We start from the raw sequence: 18,063 nt of genomic DNA on the forward strand, positions 1-18,063 counted from the left end.
AGATCTGGATACGTCTAGAAAGCAAAGCGTATGAGATCTCCAAGTGAGAACGTCGATCCAGTATTACAGCACCGACGGCCGTACTATATACCATCTAACAGGACGGTTATATGTCATACAATCCCAGCCCTTACATACGACTCTTAAATCATTTTATTTCAGGTAAGGGACTCCCAGTAACATGATATCCGCATGACCCCATAACTCCACCTGATACATGCGAGCTGTCATGTCCTGGTCCGAGTAAGAATGCCGGCCCATATCTGACGCATCTCGCCGCATCGAGAAAGAAAGTGATGAAACGTTCTGAATCACTGTTTGTTGACGGAGCTATCAATGCCGTACATATTGTCAGAATTTTCTAAGACACCCCTTCAACTCCCACAAACTTACACTGGACCACCTATTACCTCCCTACTGTGTCTCCTCCAGGCAGCAAATCCCACGGCAGCACGAGCGCCCGATATCACATACCACCCCCTGCTCTGTGAACTCGAATTGGTAGTTGTTTTTGCAGCGAATACAGCCGTGGTCTTTCACGCCGAAGTTATTGTGAATGTAGCAGCTGTGCGCCGCGGAGGCAGTAGCAACCAGGGCAGAAATGCTGAATAGAAGGGTTTGAAGATGCATGGTTGGATGCGGCGTGTGAATGGATGGACAGAGGAGTGAATGTGTCGATCTTTGGTGGCAGGGCTGGATCGATCTGTGTGATGACGGACATCTTGAATGAAGAGAGGGGAGCTCTGTGTTATTTCTGAGTTGGACATCTGGCCCCCAGGAGGGGAGAAACATGTTCCTGCAGAAGACTTGAAAAGTCTCATTTTCCCGAGCGGGGAGATGTGACAGTCTCACTGGCGACGGCGAGACCACAAAAGCCGATGTAACACGGCAACGGCGTAGCCTATTGGAGCTGTTAAAAGTATCGGTTTACATAACGGGATGTATTATTGAATCTCGATATGGTATTGTGCGGCAAAGGGGCGTGCGACATAATTTCCTCGAATCGCTCGGCCACGGGTGTGCGACATAATTTCCTCAAATCGCTCGGGAAGTAACTCAATGCGTAACACTGTTGCGCCTGCCATCCAACTATAACTCTTGAGTAACAATTACCTCCTCCTTTGCAGCTGTGGTCATCGTAATCACAGAAATCAATAACGAGAGATAAATGTGTAACGGGGTTGGAGGCAAGAGCACTGTTCAGGCAACCCGCACCGAGAGATTTGATAACGCTGATCAGCTGTCGAAGCAGAGAAGTGATGCCAAAACAAATTGTCTTGGGCCGCGGTTGGGAGATCTTTGAAGGCTGTCCGACCTGGCTTGTGGTTGATACTGAGAATGGAAGTTGCGATGCTGAGGTGTTTACAATGCTGGTGAAAAGCATCTACGGATAATCAACCCCTTCCATGTTCTATAAAGGATTAAAGAAACACACAAAAGCCAATATCGAATCTCAATGCATACAATCCACATCAAAAACCTCATGGGGTCAAAGGGTGCCTTGGCTGTTAGGGCGGCAGACGAGTATAACAAACAACTAGTAAATAAGTTGACAACGATAAAACAGAAGTATGTATAGTTGGACCGGATTCGAACCCTGATCTCGTGGTCTGGTGTCATCTTGCGATGTCCTCAACTCATTTGATGCTTCCTGATTCCTTTGACAGCTGGATAGCTTGCGAGACCGAGAGAATTGACTGAACTAGACTCCGTAGCCAGCCTCGCAAGACTTACAACGCTCTGACTGAAGTAGCGGGAATGTAACTCACATACCCAGACGAACCCAGAGTCGAGACCACACCTTCGAGTTACTGATAGGATGAAGAATCAGGAGCGCTACCGTTGCGCCAAACCCACCCCAAATTATTATTTTGGAGGTGATGGCTAATCCTGGGTTATAACCTTTCGGCATGTCTGGTGGGTGCTGGGGATTACATTCAATTGGTATAGGGGGATAAGGGGACAGAGGAAAACAAAGAGAACGATTACTGGCAACCTTCAAGCAAAATTGTAGCAAATTATTGGAGAGAAGGGAGTGTTAGATGTGGAATTATGTCCCACCTTTCAAGCATCTCCAAAAACCTCATTTCCAACGCTCCTTCCTTCCGGAGACGTAGAAAGGCCCCATCAGTCAAGAATACCCCTCCACCCCTTCCTCCTCACAAACCCAACGACGCCCGCATCTCTCATCACATGCTCTGCTTTCATCCCCGTCACCACGCTCATCTCTTCCTCCACGCCCCTAACGTAAAACGGCTCGAACCCTTCCAGCGCACCTCCCTCGCCCTTCCTCCTCTCCCAAACCCCATCCCTATCCGCCTTGCAGAACCCCGACCCTTCTCTATCAAGACACAGAAACCATTTCCGCTGATACAGTGACCCAATCGTGTTCTCTGCTCCCGGATACGCATTCACGCGGCGCACCTCCCTCTTTTCAGCCTCCTTTCTTTCCCATCCCAGTGCCCATTCCGCGGCCACCGCGTCCGCCACAGGTATAGCCGCATCACTCTCTTCCCCCTCTGACGACGTCTCCATAACTTTCACAACCCGCCTCGTCTTCCTCCTCACTGTCACCCATGGCTCACGTAGATGCTGCGAACCAGGCGCAACGAACATATCCAGCGTGTACCCTTCCGGCAACCTCGCCCCATGCAATCTAATCCTGATCTTCCTCCGCCCAAACGCTTCCACCAGCTTCGAATTCTCCGACACCTCCTCCTTCTCACCTCCCTCCTCTTCTCCCTTTTCTCCTTTTTCTACGTCCCCCAAACCGGATGACTGTGACCCCTCCGCCGACCCTGGATCCCTCTCCGGCCCGTCCCCCTTACGCCGCGGCAGCACCTCATAAACCCCTCCATCCCACACTAACATCGAACCTCCCCCTTTCGAGGCCCCCTCCACCAAATGGCTACCAACGGTATGCACCCTAGTCTCTGTTGCGAGGCGCAACTGACGCTTGCTATTAGGGTCCCCCGGCACCCCGAACGGGATGGCCCAGCTGAGGCTGCTCGTGGCGGAGAACTGGAGGCGGAGGTCGTAGTGGAGGCCTGCGATGGGGTGGTCATGTTGGTGGATTACGAAGAGGTGGCCGCGGGATGTGAGATGGCGGTTGTGGAGGCTGTGGAAGGCGGGGGTGGGGAGGAGGGGAGGCGGGAGGTGGGTGAGGTAGGGGGAGTTTTGGAAGTTAGAAAGGTGGTCATATTTGGTACGTTTCGTGGCGGGGCGAGAGGAGTCTTCTGGGGAACTGTATGGACGCTGCCTATGGCTTGTTTTATTTTGCTGGTTGGGTTCTCTCCGGCTGGATCTCGGTGGTGATATACGAGTCAGTAGAGAATTTGGACGGCCAATATTTAGGTTTCGACGAGAGTTCGCTATGAGAGATGTAGCTTCTGATGAAAAATTTGAGAGCGATCTGGATGATATATTAACAACAAAGTACGGATAAAAAGCCTGGTTCTTCCTACTCTGCGGCCGGTTGATGCCATTTTGGTGCCTGGTGCCTTGACGGCATGGCGGCTCGTTGGTCACCCATGGACCTAGAGGGTTCTCAGGTCTGCGATGGATGGTAGGTTTAACTCCCTGGACTGGGCATCATCGATCAACACACATTGCCACAAAGATGAATTGTGGTCGTGTCGTCGTCTACTTCGCCCGTGATCTCGACCGAAATTTGATGGTCGACGTTGCGGCCGGTGGCGACGATGCTTATCACCGCCGGGACCAACTAAAATATCCCCCCCACCGACTAGTAACTTCTAGGTAATCCACATTAGAAAATACACTTATTTGAGGGGATATACTCTGTACATCTAAATCTATCCTACAAAATTCCTACACGTAATTCGTACACATATTTATCTCTCCCTCTTCAACTTTCCTTCCTGCGCACTAAACTGCTCCCCTCCTCCTTCTCATCATATGGCTTAGTGGGGCTCCTCCGGATTATAGTCTTCTTCTGCCCTGAAGGGGCAGGCTTGTACAGAACGCTCTTCCTCTCGTTCGGATCCACCTCCGGGGCAAACTCGCTCCAGAAGCTCTTTTTCTTGCGCTCCTTCCCAGCGTCCTTCGCACATAGCTCTCCGGCCTCCTCCCCAGCCTCCCCCTTCTGTACATCCTGGCCCCCCTCCCCAGGGTACTTCTTCCCACCCTCCGCCCACTCCTTATCCTCCACAATCTTAACAATGCGAATATTATGCTTCCCCCTCCTCAACACGAGCATCTTGTCGCCAACAAGGAACTTCTTCGTATCAGCAATGAGCCAGTTCTTGATCTGCGTGAACTTCAGCTCTGCCTCATCCATCGCCTGCTTCTTCTGACTCGACGGGCCGCTGATATACAAGCTCCCATTGGAAACAAGTCTGTGCCCCTCAGACGCCGACTCCGCCAACCCGGCCGCGTACACGATCTTGCCAATTGACTTGGTAAGCACGGAGCGCGGGAGCGTGATGTTGATGCTGGGCGCATTGTTAAGGGTTACGGGCGTGGGACCCTTCTTCTCGGATTCCGCTGCGGCGTTATCCTTGGGTGTCTCCATCAGACTTGACAACAAGGGCTTCCCGAATAGCAGGCGGTGATTCGCCTCCGCAGCCTTGGCCTCTGCGGGCCCGTGGATGAGCTCGACAAAGTTTCGCGCGAGAACGTGCTGCGCCTTGCGCTCATGCCGCGCCTGGTTGTGCTCCTCGACCAGTGCGTCGATCTCGGGTGAGGGAAGGAAGGTGAAGTAGCGAAGGTAGCGTGGCATGTCGGCGTCGGACTGGCGCATCCAGAAGCCATACAGCTCGAAGGTGCTGGTGAGCTCCTTGTCGAGCCAGACGGCGTTTCCGGCTGACTTGCCGAATTTATCGCCGGCGGCTGTGGTTAGGAGGGGGACAGTGAAGCCAAATGGTTGAGCGATGTCGGCATCTTTGCCTTGGCGCACATCGGGGTCGGGGTGGTTTGACGAGATGTACTTTACGGCGTTGAGGCCCGCAACGATGTTGCCGTACTGATCCGCACCACCGATTTGCATTTGGATGTCTTTGGTGTTGTACATGTGCCACCAGTCCCAGGCCTGAAGCACTGGATAGGAGAACTCGGCATAGGACATGCCGTCACCCTTGCTGAGCTTGTTCTTAACGGTGTCCCTCGCAAGCATGGTGCCTAACCGCATGCCAGGGCCAAGAATCTGTAGAAGCTCTATGACTGTGAGTTTATTTGTCCAGGTGTTGTTGTTGACCAGTTCCCGATGCCATGCCCACTCCCAGTTGTAACCGAACTTGCGGCCGTACTCCTCCACGTTGAGCCATAACTTCTTCAGCTGGTAGTGCATATTGACCATGTTTGCCGTGCGGACGGCGCTGTGCTCTTTCGTGCGAGTTGTGAGGCGGCCTGTCGGGTCGCCAATCTTCGCCGTGGCGCCGCCGAGGAGGGACACGCTGTGGTATCCGTGGAGGTACATCCAGAAGAGGGACATGAGCGGGAGGAGGTGGCCAACATGGAGGGAGGATGCAGTCGGGTCAATTCCTACGTATGCTCCAACGCGTTTATCTATCATCAGGTTGTCGATGGTGTCCCGGTTACTATGACTCCAGTCAGCTTCGTAGCGGATGGAAAGATTTAAGGGGGGGAAGTTACCCCGTGGTTTGATGGACCAGCCCTCGCTCTTCTAATATGCTCAGCATAGACTTTTGATTCCCCGCTCGAATCTCCTTTGCCTTTTCCGCCCAGGCCTTTTCCGCATCGGCAACCTTCGCAAGGTACTTCATGCCAATATATCGCCGACCCGTCGCGCCGTGCGGTCTCGTCGACCGAGCAGCCGTCCTGCCGCATTGGCAGAGTCTGTGCTGGGACGCGCTTCGAAGAAGGGAAGAGAAGGCCATGATGGCTGGCAATGAGCGTGTAGAGGCCAGTCCTACGGCGCAAGTGGCATATTAACTGTAATGAGGCTTTCACAAGACGACGACGAGGTCTGTAAGGCTGAGGACGAGGCTGTTGAAAATTAGCTATATTAGTACGGGACAGTACAGCGACCGAGTGCGATTTCATAGGCGAGATCACGTGATAAAGTATTTGGAGAATTGTGGGGACCAAGTACTTGCAATAACAGGGGTACATTAGACCCCGCACCCTTCGTAGGTGGATATCAAGTACCCCTCAGAACGGTGGTACTTCCTCACTTCTCAGCGCTCACTGATATCACGGACCGGTTTTTAAATATCATTTTTGACGTCTGCAGTTGGGCAAATGTAAAGTAACTATGCTCATACTCGAGCATAGGGGTATAATTATAATTTGAGGTTTCCACAATTCGATAATTCGCTGTCAACTGGACCCTAGCCTCAAACGGGAATATATGGCTCCGTATGGTGCATCTACCTACGAGGCTCAGTAGACGGAACATCTCGCGCCGCAAATCCATATCGGCGGCAAGAAGCTGTCTTAACAGGTAAGTATTTGCTCCTTTGTCTTTTCCAAATAATTCATTTTTGAACCAATATATTTATATTTACTAAGCGGAATCATGGAGGTATTTCAGGCCCAGTATATCCCCGACCAGGAGGATCCGAAACCGGAACATCTGTTTGCTGGTATGACCACCAAGGCGTTGATTTCGTCTTGGCCGCCCGTGGGTCAGGTGTCGGAGACTTTGAATGGGCAAATCTCCTTCACGGTCCTTCTGGAAACTGATGAAGGAGGGGTTTCTGCAGCTTGGGAGGTTTCGGTTTGGTACTCATCAGGCGACTCCTGGAAGGAGACCCCTCTGTCAAGGAAGGACGCCCTGGACAAACCAAAATCAGTAGAGGGCCGCTTCCATTCGTACTTCACGGGATCACTAGACACCACATCCACCGTTACCTTCACAATTAAGTTTAAAAAGGCCGGAGAGGAGACATGGAGGTGGGTTAAGGAGCATCAGGGCATCGGTGACGGTATTGTGGTGTGGAAAGGCCAAGCTGCACAATCCGCAGCCGTGGAAGACTTCGGAGAGCTCGTTGAGGACCTGAACTCCGAGTTCAAGGTCCAGAAGGTAAGGAGCCAATCCCCGGGTACCGAGTTATGGAGCGTGGAGGCCTCAGTCGCTTCAGCCGAAGGAGAGAAATCGACTTTCTCGAGTACTAAGATAGGGAAACCATGGTCAGGGGATTTTGTGCGGTGGTTTGCCCTTATAAGGACTTGGACTGCATGGTTGGCTCCACGACAAGGCTCCAGTTTTGAGCTTGACAAGGAGGCCATAGTCTGTTCCTTCCTAGAGCGGAGAGGTGGAAGACATTTGGTATTTTTGGCTGTCAGCGGGATAGATGATGTATCCGCCCTTTTCAGGAGCGACGCCGCAGGAAATATAACACTGGAGGCACGAAACGATGGCCCCAAAGCAGGCATTGCTCGGATTATCGTGGCTCTTGGGAATGACTTTGAATCCGCTAACGCTGCAGCGATGTACCATGCTCGAGACCTCGTCCAGGATCTGTCTCTGGCTATAGGTGAGGAAAAGCAGGAGTTAATGGCGCTAAAAGACGACGTCAAGCCGCAGTGGATGGAGAATTGGTTTGATGGGTTGACATACTGCACATGGAACGGCCTTGGTCAGAACCTCACCGAAGAGAAGATATATAACGCCGTCGACACCTTGGCGGCGAACAATATTAATATTTCCAACCTCATCATTGATGATAACTGGCAGTCTGTCGAGACTCCGGCGGGATCAGAAAACCAGTTCCAACAGAGATGGCTTGAATTCGAAGCGAACACCACCGGTTTTCCAAAGGGTCTCAAACACACTATCACGAATATTCGCTCGAAGCATCCTAACATACAGCACATCGCGGTTTGGCATTCCTTGATCGGATACTGGGCTGGGATTTCTCCCAACGGGAAGATCGCACGAGACTACAAAGCCGTTGAAGTTGAGCGGGAAGATTCTCTTCCCGCGAACCTCCCTATGGACGGGAAAATGACCCTCGTCGCTGCGTCCGATGTCGGGAAATTCTACAATGACTTCTACACCTTTCTGACGGACTGCGGCATCGATGCTGTCAAGACAGACTCCCAGTATCTGCTCGACACTATCACTTCGGCTTCCGCCCGCGCAAGCCTAACCCACGCTTACCTCGATGCCTGGTCGATAGCCGGCCTGCGGCACTTTAGCGTGAAAGTCATCTCGTGCATGTCACAAACTCCCAACATAATCTTCCACTCGCAGCTCCCATCCAACCGGCCTCCCATCCTGGTGCGCAACAGCGATGACTTCTTCCCTGAGATTGAGAGCAGCCACGCCTGGCACGTCTTTACCAATGCCTCTAACGCCCTCCTCACGCAGCACCTCAACGTGGTCCCGGACTTTGACATGTTCATGACCGTCCACGAGTATTCCGCCTTCCACGCCGCGGCACGCTGTGTCTCCGGTGGACCCGTCTACATCACCGACGTCCCAGGCGAGCACAACATGCCCCTCATCAATCAGATGACCGGCCCCACGCCCGCTGGAAAATCCGTCATCTTCCGCCCCTCCACCTTCGGCAAGACCCGAGACCCCTATCAAGGTTACCAGGACCCTGTACTCCTCAAGATCTCCACCTACCACGGAGCTGCTGTCACGGGAACCGGTATGCTTGGACTCTTCAATACCACCTCGGGCCCGGTCAACGAGCTGCTCCACCTCAGCCTCTTCCCCGGCGTCGTCGAGACCCAGCTCTACGTCGTCCGCTCACACGTATCGGGGCTCGTCACGCCGCCGCTACAGCTCGTTGACTACCGCCCCGAGAGCCTCATCTTCGCCTGCCTTGACGTTCGTGGCTACGATATCCTCTCTGCCTTCCCGCTGCGCGGGTTTGTGCGACCGTCGAGCAAGGAGGACGACACGCTGTGGGTGGCGAGTCTGGGGCTGTTAGGGAAGATGAGCGGAGCTGTCGCAGTGGTGTCGTCTGAGATGACGCTCCTTGAGACTGGGCGAATTGAGATTGTCTCGTCGCTGAAAGCGCTGGGGGTATGGGGTACGTATATTTCCTCCTTTATCTCCTTCTTAGATGCATGCATGCTGCACTTTTAGAAAATGTGCACCATTCTGCTTTACCCCTTTTTACCAGCCCACTACCCCATACAACATGTAGTTCCCAAAGTAACACCTACTAGGAGTATACCTTTCCAACCTCCCCTCTCTCCAACCCTCTCTCGAATCAAGCATCCTTGTCACCATCCTCGGCCAGGTAATCCCATTCGCCGCCGTCAGCATTAACGCGCACAGCCCGAACGTTCTCGAGATCGACATCCAGCGCGCCTGGACCGAGCTCTGCCTCAAGGCAGGCTACAGCAATGAGGTGCAAGTTAGTCTTTCGATCCTGCCGTAAGAGTATTTGGCGTAGAGTACACTTACGGCAGGATCGAAAGACTAACTTGCACCTCATTGCTGTAGCCTGCCTTGTAGTTGGGTATAGGGTTGCGCGAGCCGTAATCGCGGCAATGGCCGGAATGGAATAGAACTCTAGGCTTGCAAATGATAGTGCCATCCCATTGTTCTCAACTATTGGCCCTTATGAGCCACGGTTACATACTGCCTAACTCTGCGGCAGCGATTAACAATCTTAGTGCCTTATTCTTATTCTATATGCACTCAAGAACAAGTCCGATATTCTTGCGGACATTCGAAGGACGGCGAATTCGTCAAATGCGAAGAACACAAGGGAAAAGATAACGAAAGGTGCGGCAGCGGCAAACTACAATACAGGTCCTGCATCTATGAGTCAAGATGTTGACTCATAGATGCAGGACCTGTTTAAAGAGCGCGTAGAGCGATGGTTTCATAGGAGAGAGGTGCTAAATTACTATATCTATCTCAATCCTACTTCTGACGTGTCTAATAACTGGTCGGCCAGTTTCTGCAATTCGTCTTTTGCCTCTTCGTGATGTCCGTCTTCCAGAAACGTTGATACTTCAAAATCAATCAACTTTGCTACATTCCCCGAGACGATGATATTGTATTTGTTCAGATCGCCATGAGAAACGCCTGCACCATGCAGTTGCTCGACCGTATCCTCACAAGCGCCCAGGTCCCTAATATCAGGATGCCGTCCATGCAGCTCTTCCATCAGAAAGCCCACAACCCGGCCCTTCTCTTCCTCATAAACATACCCAATGAAAGCAGGGCAAAGACCAAACTTGCGATCCCTCAAAGCACCGTATACTCGAACCTCCCTCTCCAGAGCCTCGAGCTCATGCCTGAATCTAGCAATCTTAACCACGCACACCGTCCCCCCCACAACCACCCTCGCCATTCTCTCGCTAATCCGCCCACATCGCTCAAGCTCCAGGAGATTGAATGCCGGGCCAGCGCAGGCAGCGACGGCGCCGCTATCCAGCTTATGCGCCTCAAACTCATTGACAGTGCACTCCACGCCGCCATCTCTCTTCCGAGCCGTAAGCGTGCGCCATTCCCCGTCCCACCCAGGGAGTCGCCGCAGGTGAGATAGGATCCTAGACCCCTCTGTGCGGTGCTCTGGTGGGACAATACCAGCATGCAGCACCGAGACGTAGACGATGCGGTGGCCGCGCCGGATGCGGTAGAGGTAGTCGTCGTCCTCGAGATCGAGGGATAGGACTTCTTCGCGCTCGTCCATGGATGTTGTGAGCGTCGCGGGCGCACGCCAGTTTGTGTTATGCCGGTGTGGCGGTTTAGATTGTGGGCTGGATTGGGAATATATCATCGCGTCCCCAACCGCTTGCCAGGGGACCCGTTACGTAGCGGGAGAGGCCACATCTACTGTGACTCCCGTGCTTTAATATCTCTCGCTGTGCTGAGTGGGGTTGTATGAGGATGAGCAGTATGTGGTGAGTGTCTGTCACTGTTGTTGAGTAACTGAGTGGTGCAGTCCGCCATTTACTTAACTTACTCCCACGCATGTCACAATAAAATAGGAATATTCATACAAATTAAGGGAGCTTCATACTACACCATAGCTCAACGAATTTTCTGATATATTCAAACCTAAATTCACAGAAACAAACAGATGTCGTATTGCTATAATGAACTCGGTATTTAGGAAAATAGCCAGCTGCGAATGTACCGCCGAGATCCATCCATATCAAAGCCATGCACTACATCCTCTCTTATATCCCAAACAAAAAAGGCGCGAAACCACAAATTCATAGCACACAATATGTATTTATTTCTATGCGCCGTTTTCCCACCCCCTCCCAACCCGGTCTTTACAAACCAAACTCAAGAAAGAAAAAACAAATGCAAAAAATAAAGCTGAAATGGTTTTAACACGCTTCTTCCACTTTTCCGCCCTTCTTTCTTCCTTATGCCTTTCCATCTGCCACGCACGACCGAGAAGCCACGTCCCACCCTGGTTCCATGTATAAACATACCTCCCCCCCTACTTACTCACTCCTTCTTCCCCCCCCCCCAATAATAATCCCCTCACCACTCCCCCTCACCAACCCCGCAAACACCCCTCCAATCTCCATCAACTCCCTCAGCCCCCCAAACTCCACCCCCACCCCCTTATCCATCACCAAAATCCGATCAAAATCCGCAATCGTACTCAACCGATGCGCAATAACCACCAACGTCGTATCGCGGAACTCCTCCCTAATACTCCGCTGGATGAGCGCATCGGTGCCCATGTCCACCGCGCTCGTCGCCTCGTCCAGGACCAGGATCTTGGGACGCGCCACGATCGCGCGCGCGAGGCAGAGGAGTTGCCGTTGCCCCTGGGAGAGGTTGAGGCCGGATTCCGAGATGGGGGAGGATAGGGAGGCGAAGGGGTTCGTGTTGGATTGCTGGCCTTGCGAGGTGCTGGTTGCCGTGCTGGAGGCGGGCGGGGAATGCGAGTCAGCCCACGAGGTAGGCGCGGAGACGAGGTGCACGCGCTGTAGGGCATCGCGGAGCTCGGCATCCTCGTACTCGTCGAAGGGATCTAAATTACTCCTCACGGTCCCGGAAAACAGGACGGGGTCCTGGGGGATGATAGCGAGGCGGCTGCGGAGGGCTTGTAGTTTCACAGTCGAGATGTCGAGCCCATCGATGACGATCTTGCCGGCGCGCGGGTCGAGGAAGCGGAACAGCGCGAGGGTGAGAGAGGACTTACCCGCTCCGGTGCGGCCCACGACGCCTACGCGCTGGTTGGGCGCTATGGAGAAGGAGAGGCCGTTTAGGATGGCAGGCAGGTCGGGTGCATAACCAACGACGAGGTCGGAGACCTCGAGGCGGCCGGAGGAGGGCCATGCGGCAGGCGGGTCGATGCCCTTCTCTGTCTCGGTGGGGAGGTTGGCGTACTCGATGACGCGCTCGGCGGAGTTGAAGTCCAGCTCGAGGGATGCGTAGTGGCGGAGCGCCCACATGATGGCAGCGGAGTACTCGAGGCTGAAAGCGAGCGCAAAGCCGCCGAGGGAGGCGGAGATGGATGGGATGAGCAGGATGGTGGTGGATACCGCGACGCAGAACAGCGCGCCCACGGACGCCATCCGGAGTCCCATCCAGCGGTTGAACAGCCACAGGTGCCAGGTAGTCGTCGAGTGGCTGTCGATCAGGTCGTACATGCGCTTGACGTACACGTCTGCCTTGTCAAAGCCGCGGATCGTGGCGACGCCCGCGAGGGCGGCGTTGAAGGTCTCGAAAATGGGGGACTTGGCGTTGCTCTCGAGACGCTTCACTTCGCGCGCGCCGGCTAGGTAGCGCATGGCAAAGTGCAGGCAGATGGCGGCGAGGACGAAAGCGAGGACGAAGATGTAGGAAGATACGAAGAGACTAGTATAGTTAGACAGCTGTTAGAAAAAAAGGGGGGGGGTGAGAGGCATACCCAGCAATGACAATACCGATCACAGAGAAGACATCCATAATCCCAAAACTCAAATCGTACGCCAGTCGCGCATCGACGATGACAAAATCAGCCGTGAAGCGATTCAGCACCCGTCCAATGGGGACGGTATCGATCCAGCGCAGCGGCGTTCTCAGCACCGTGTATGTGATATCCTCAAACAGCTTCTTTGACGCGCGGATGCTGCCCAAGAAGATATAGTAGTGCTTAAAGACGCCCAAGAAGCACGATAACAGCGACACCGACACGTACAACGCGAGGTAGTACACCAGATTATCGTGGAACTCCTCGTTGCCGCCCTTGACCACCAGAGCCTGGAAAGCATAGGTGAACATCGCGTGTGCGGTGTGCTTCTCGTCGCTGCCAGTCCAGAGTTTGAGGATCCACGAGCGGCCGAGCGTCGTGATCTCGAGGATAGAAAAGATAACTGCTGCCACGCTCCAAAATGGCATACCGCCGCTCGACTTCAGGTACCCGAGGTAGATGACCTTCTTAATCGCGCCCGTCTCGCGGCCCTCCTCCTCCACAAACTTCTTCGCCGATGCCTTTGTGTCGTCTCTTGTCAGGAGCTCCCGGCTAGTATCCACATCCGACGAGTCGGACACCACAGCCGTCGACGCCTCATCAGCCTCAACCTCCTCCCTCGTCTCATTATGGCTCACAATCTCCCCCATAACCCCCTCCAGCTCCAACTCCGCCACCAACCCCGCATGATCCACCGTCCCCTCCCCAAGCTCAACCAGATACTTCGCCCTGGGTCGACAGAGCGCCACATGGTGGGTAACCAGGATGCGCGTCCGTCCCGCGCCCAACTCTCCCGTCAGCGCCTCCTCGAAAATATGCCTGCCCACATGCGCATCCAGCGCACTGAACAGGTCATCCAATAATAGTATGCCCGCACGCGAATATAGCGCTCGCGCAAATGTCAGCCTCCACCGCTGTCCACCGCTAAGATTGATGCCCTGGGATCCGATCTCAGTCTCCTCGCCGTCAGGCATGATAGCTAGGTCAGCGCGCAGTGCGCACACATCGATCGTCTTGGCGTAGCGCTCTTCATCAAGCGGGAGACCAAACAGGATGTTCTCCTTGACAGTTGCATTCTCGATCCATGGGATTTGTGCCACATAGGCGATGGACGAGGGGATGATCCAGTTGTCGCGCGTAGCGGCAGCGTCATGGCGGGAGGAAAGCGGAGGAGAGAGAGGAACATGCACGCTTCCGGCAAGGAGATCGGTTTCACCAAGGATGGCGCTGAGGAGGAGCGTCTTGCCCGACCCAGTTTTTCCGGAGATAATGCTCAGCTCACCGGTGGGGAAGGCGATGTCAATATCGCGGAGGACGTACTTGTCCGCCTCGTCCGTGTCGTCGTCGCAGGGCCAGGCGACAGAGGCGTGCTCGAAGGAGATCGTGTCCGAGACCTTGCGGTCAGAGGCGACCTCGGGCGCGGAGAGGTACTCCTCGATACGGGTGACGGAGACGATGGCATCGATGAGGTCAGTAGTCAGTTCAGGGATGATAGAGAGTGTCAGCTCGAGCTGCTTAAAGACGCCGATGCTGGTGAAGGCGACGGATGGGCTTAGGCCACCCTCTAGAACTGCGTAGGTCGCGAGCGAGGCCGCGGACAGCATGATGGGCGCGGCAATCCAGCAGAGGATCAGGCCCGCGTCGTTGAGTAGCGAGGACCAGAGATCGCGCAGCTCGCGGTCACGAACCTTCTTGATCTTGGCTCCCCACTGGTTTTCCGTCGCCGTCCACTTGATCTGTTTCATGCCTTGTAGGGCCTCGTTGACAACGGCCAGCTTGGCGTCGCGCGCCTTCATCAGACGGTCCTGCGCCGCGCTGTAGCGTTTGCTGAATATAATGTTAGCGGGCAGGATGATAACCATGGTCATCAACCCGGCGAGCAGGGAGCGCCACCCAATCAACTGGATGAGGAACGCGAACGAGATGACCAGCTCGAAGAAGCTGCCAGGGAAGAAGAAATTGAACGCCGCAAAGTCCGCAACGCGCTTCGCATCGACACCGATGAGGTTCACAATCGCCTGCCTCGACTTCTGCCCCATATCCTCATCATTAATCTCCGCCTTCGTGGCCCCGGCCTCGATATTCTCCTCATCCACCTCCCCCTCCGCCGTCTTCGCCACGCTCTTGACATCCTTCCTCCGCATCGACTTCTCAAACACGAGCGCCGACAGCTCTGCCCGGATCGGGATCGACAAATCTGACTGGGACAGCCAGAGCAGCCACCCCTCCACCCACGACGACGCAACCGTCATCACCCCCAGCGCCGCGACCCACACAAACGCCTCGGACGTGATGGGCTCACCGCTGCCACGGCGCTCGAGCACGCGCAGAATCTGCAGCAGCACGAACTGCGGCGCGATGTTGCCAAAGGCCTGCACGAATGCTAGTGCCCACTGGCCCGCGAAGGCCCACTTGTGCGTTAGAAAGATGCGCAGCATGAGGCTGCCCGGTAAGTTGGCGCGGGTCCACGACGCTGCTAGGTCGGCGGAGCGGGTGTCGGCGTTGGGGCGCGGGAGGTCGGACATGTTGAGCGTGCCCTTCTTTACGGCGAAACGGAGGACGGCGTTGCACCACTCGAAGGAGTACTTGCTCAGGGCTGAGTTGGTGTTCATGGCGTCGATGGGGCGGTTGCCGTCGATGAAGACGCCGGGGCGGCGCGGGATGGTGAGGTTGGCGAAGGCGACGGCGGTGGTGAGGATGAGCTGGGCTACGCGCAGGATAAAGGTGGGGAGGGGCCCAATGTCGCTGCGCACCTGGGCCAGGATGACGGATTGGGTGCACTGGCCGCCGAGGAGGAACCAGGTAGAGATGGAGCCGTAGATGCCCAGGTCATGGGTCATCACTGGGGCTCTTGCATAGACTACGGCGAGAGCCTGGAGGGAAATAAGCACCTGTCATCGCTGTTAGCTAGTTATCCGTAGAGGAATTGACAATCCCAGGTTACCCATGCAGCCGCGTTGAACCAGTTCTCGAGGAAGAAGCCCTCGCTGCGATCTAGAGTGCTGAGCACAGCGAGAGCCATGGAGACGCCTAGTCCGAGCACGGTCAACAGGCCGATAGCGATCTTGGGCGCCGTGGTCGAGTAGGCGGCTGTCGTTTCTGCCGTAGCCACGCCGTCGGCATCCTCGTAGATGCGCTGCAGCTGGCCATCCTTCCTGCTGTGCCACCGGGGCGCTATGAGCCGTAGAGACGCAGCAGATGAGATGATCACTAGGGCGAGAGCAATGGCGCCAGCGGCGAGAGAGATGGAGATTGTGTCGTTCGACATTGCGAGCTGTGCGGTGGGGTTGAAGAACGGCGGTTCTACACGGAAGGATACTGTTACCGCATCACGCCGAGTCCGTCCGTAAGTTCAGTCTACGTCGTTCAGATCCCCCTTCCAAGAGAGTCTCGCGGCGCAACAAATATGCTATATATCCGTCTCCAGGGAAGGGAGCCTTTCAGCTTTTTGTCGAGTCAGCAGCGCGGTGGAGCCAAGCTACGGCGATGAGGGTGGTGGGTGGGTTGTACAACCACCACCCTAGCTCTTATCCTAGCGAGTGACCGTCGTGACCGCCGCCGTCGTGACCGCCGCCGTCGTGACCGCCGCCGTCGTGTCTCGCTCCTGCCCTTCTCACCGCAACTGCCCATGCTCCAGCGGTTTCTACCATTCGCTGGCGCACTCTCACTTAAGAAAGGCGTACCTTGGGGTCATGATACTTAATCGCCAGGCGCTGCACAGGTGCTTACATTGACCTCTCTAAGGGCTGCGGAGGGTGAGACGGTTAGGACTGGACATTTTACAACTGCCCTCTTGCACCTTAACGAGGCACACCTCCTACGTATATAGAAGTTGGAAAGGATAGATGTATATTTACAAGCAAGAGAACTCGCATTTTCTAACTTAAATCTAACTTCTACATAGAGAGGGAGTGGGTTACAGCCATTTCAACCATCAACAGTCATTTGAGCAGCTACACTTCCTACTATAGACATTGTAGTCAGTGTTGCCCGAGAACTACTCAGAGTACTACTCAGAGATCTTCGAGTAGAGTACTGTTTTTTGGGCTCGAGTAGAGTAGTACTCGAGTATAAAAATGAAAACATGATTGATAGCTATATAGACTATGGAAATACAGTACAGTTGAACCTGGATATAAGGATCCCTCAATATAAGGATATCCTCAGTATAAGGATGGGTAGTCTGGTCCCGTAGTTTTTTAGCTGTAAAATAAGGATTATTTCTGTATAAGGATGATCCTTAAATCCGTGGTCCCAAAATTATTTTTATACCAAACAATCCTTATAACTCGTGTTCACCAACTCCACCATGGAGGCCTCGCAACCAAAAAAAAGGCACGCACTCACCGATGTTCAGCGACAATGTATTCGACGCAGATATGCCAGCCACCCGTGCACTCAGCCTGCACTTATAGCCTGGTATGCCGCTCAAGCTCAAGGTCGCCAACTTAGCCAAGGCCAAATATCTCAATTCTTTCCACGAAGTACCAATATCTCGACTCAGATACACGGAAGAAGACTGAACTTGGCACAAAGAGAAAAAGTAATGGCAAATATCCTGAACCTCTTCGACTGGAAACAATGCATGCAAAAGAAAAATGTGATCATTACTGGTGACATTCTAAAAACTAAGGCGCACGAACTTTGGGACCGTCTGCCACAATATACTATTCATAGGAATGAACCGAAATGGTTGAATGGCTGGTTAGATGGATTCAAGAAGAGATTTAAGATTAAGGAATATGTTCGACATAGAGAAGCAGCTGCAGCGGACATCCACAATCATATAAATATCCCATAAATGGAAGATCTCCAACAACTATGCACAACATATGCAGATCAAGATATTTTCAACATAGATAAAACTAGGCTCTTTTGGAAGATGACGCCAACTCGAACACTAGCCACTAAAGCTTCGAGTGGGGGAAAGAAACCCAAAGATCGGATTACTCTCGAATTTACAACAAATTCGACTAGAACTAAGAAGCTCATCTGAGTAAGGCAGGTTACGGTCACATGATAAGAGTTAAGGCAGGTTAGCCAAGTCGGACCCGTTTCGGGTACTTAAGGGGATTGACCCAACGGGGTCCCTCTCCCTCAGTGACGGAAGGTATCTGAGTCGGACAAGTTACGGTCACGTGGTGAGAGTGAAGGCAGGTTAGCCGAGTCGGACCCGTTTCAGGTACTTGAAGGAGATTGACCCAACGGGGGTTCCTCTCTTCATCTTTTTTGTATCCTTCGTAGT

The 18,063-nt window shown here is 53.8% G+C and overlaps 5 protein-coding genes across 5 annotated transcripts; 1 reads left to right on the plus strand and 4 right to left on the minus strand.

The window, feature by feature from the left end:
- Window positions 1-2,011: 2,011 nt before the first annotated feature.
- Window positions 2,012-3,759, minus strand: VC83_03341 (uncharacterized protein). The gene is made up of 2 exons (XM_024466989.1): window positions 3,465-3,759; window positions 2,012-3,412 (listed from the first exon to the last, which is right to left on the minus strand). Exons 1-2 carry the CDS (start codon window positions 3,530-3,532, stop codon window positions 2,128-2,130), a joined length of 1,353 nt encoding a protein of 450 aa, XP_024325769.1. The 5' UTR covers window positions 3,533-3,759; the 3' UTR covers window positions 2,012-2,127.
- A 28-nt stretch (window positions 3,760-3,787) lies between these two features.
- Window positions 3,788-5,996, minus strand: MSY1 (tyrosyl-tRNA synthetase). The gene is made up of 2 exons (XM_024466990.1): window positions 5,614-5,996; window positions 3,788-5,558 (listed from the first exon to the last, which is right to left on the minus strand). Exons 1-2 carry the CDS (start codon window positions 5,856-5,858, stop codon window positions 3,869-3,871), a joined length of 1,935 nt encoding a protein of 644 aa, XP_024325768.1. The 5' UTR covers window positions 5,859-5,996; the 3' UTR covers window positions 3,788-3,868.
- A 503-nt stretch (window positions 5,997-6,499) lies between these two features.
- VC83_03343 (uncharacterized protein) lies at window positions 6,500-9,735 on the plus strand (the record flags this gene model as incomplete). The annotated part of the gene is made up of 3 exons (XM_024466991.1): window positions 6,500-8,969; window positions 9,109-9,299; window positions 9,562-9,735. 3 exons carry the CDS (start codon window positions 6,500-6,502, stop codon window positions 9,733-9,735), a joined length of 2,835 nt encoding a protein of 944 aa, XP_024325767.1.
- Window positions 9,736-9,803: 68 nt separating this feature from the next.
- On the minus strand, window positions 9,804-10,676 carry VC83_03344 (uncharacterized protein; the record flags this gene model as incomplete). Its single annotated transcript, XM_024466992.1, has 1 exon — window positions 9,804-10,676. One exon carries the CDS (start codon window positions 10,674-10,676, stop codon window positions 9,804-9,806), a length of 873 nt encoding a protein of 290 aa, XP_024325774.1.
- Window positions 10,677-11,355: 679 nt separating this feature from the next.
- VC83_03345 (uncharacterized protein) lies at window positions 11,356-16,305 on the minus strand (the record flags this gene model as incomplete). The annotated part of the gene is made up of 3 exons (XM_024466993.1): window positions 15,763-16,305; window positions 12,777-15,709; window positions 11,356-12,724 (listed from the first exon to the last, which is right to left on the minus strand). Exons 1-3 carry the CDS (start codon window positions 16,084-16,086, stop codon window positions 11,356-11,358), a joined length of 4,626 nt encoding a protein of 1,541 aa, XP_024325773.1. The 5' UTR covers window positions 16,087-16,305.
- Window positions 16,306-18,063: the final 1,758 nt, after the last annotated feature.

This window comes from Pseudogymnoascus destructans, assembly GCF_001641265.1.
Source record: "Pseudogymnoascus destructans isolate 20631-21 unplaced genomic scaffold scaffold_6, whole genome shotgun sequence".
Lineage (NCBI taxonomy): Eukaryota > Fungi > Ascomycota > Leotiomycetes > Thelebolales > Thelebolaceae > Pseudogymnoascus > Pseudogymnoascus destructans.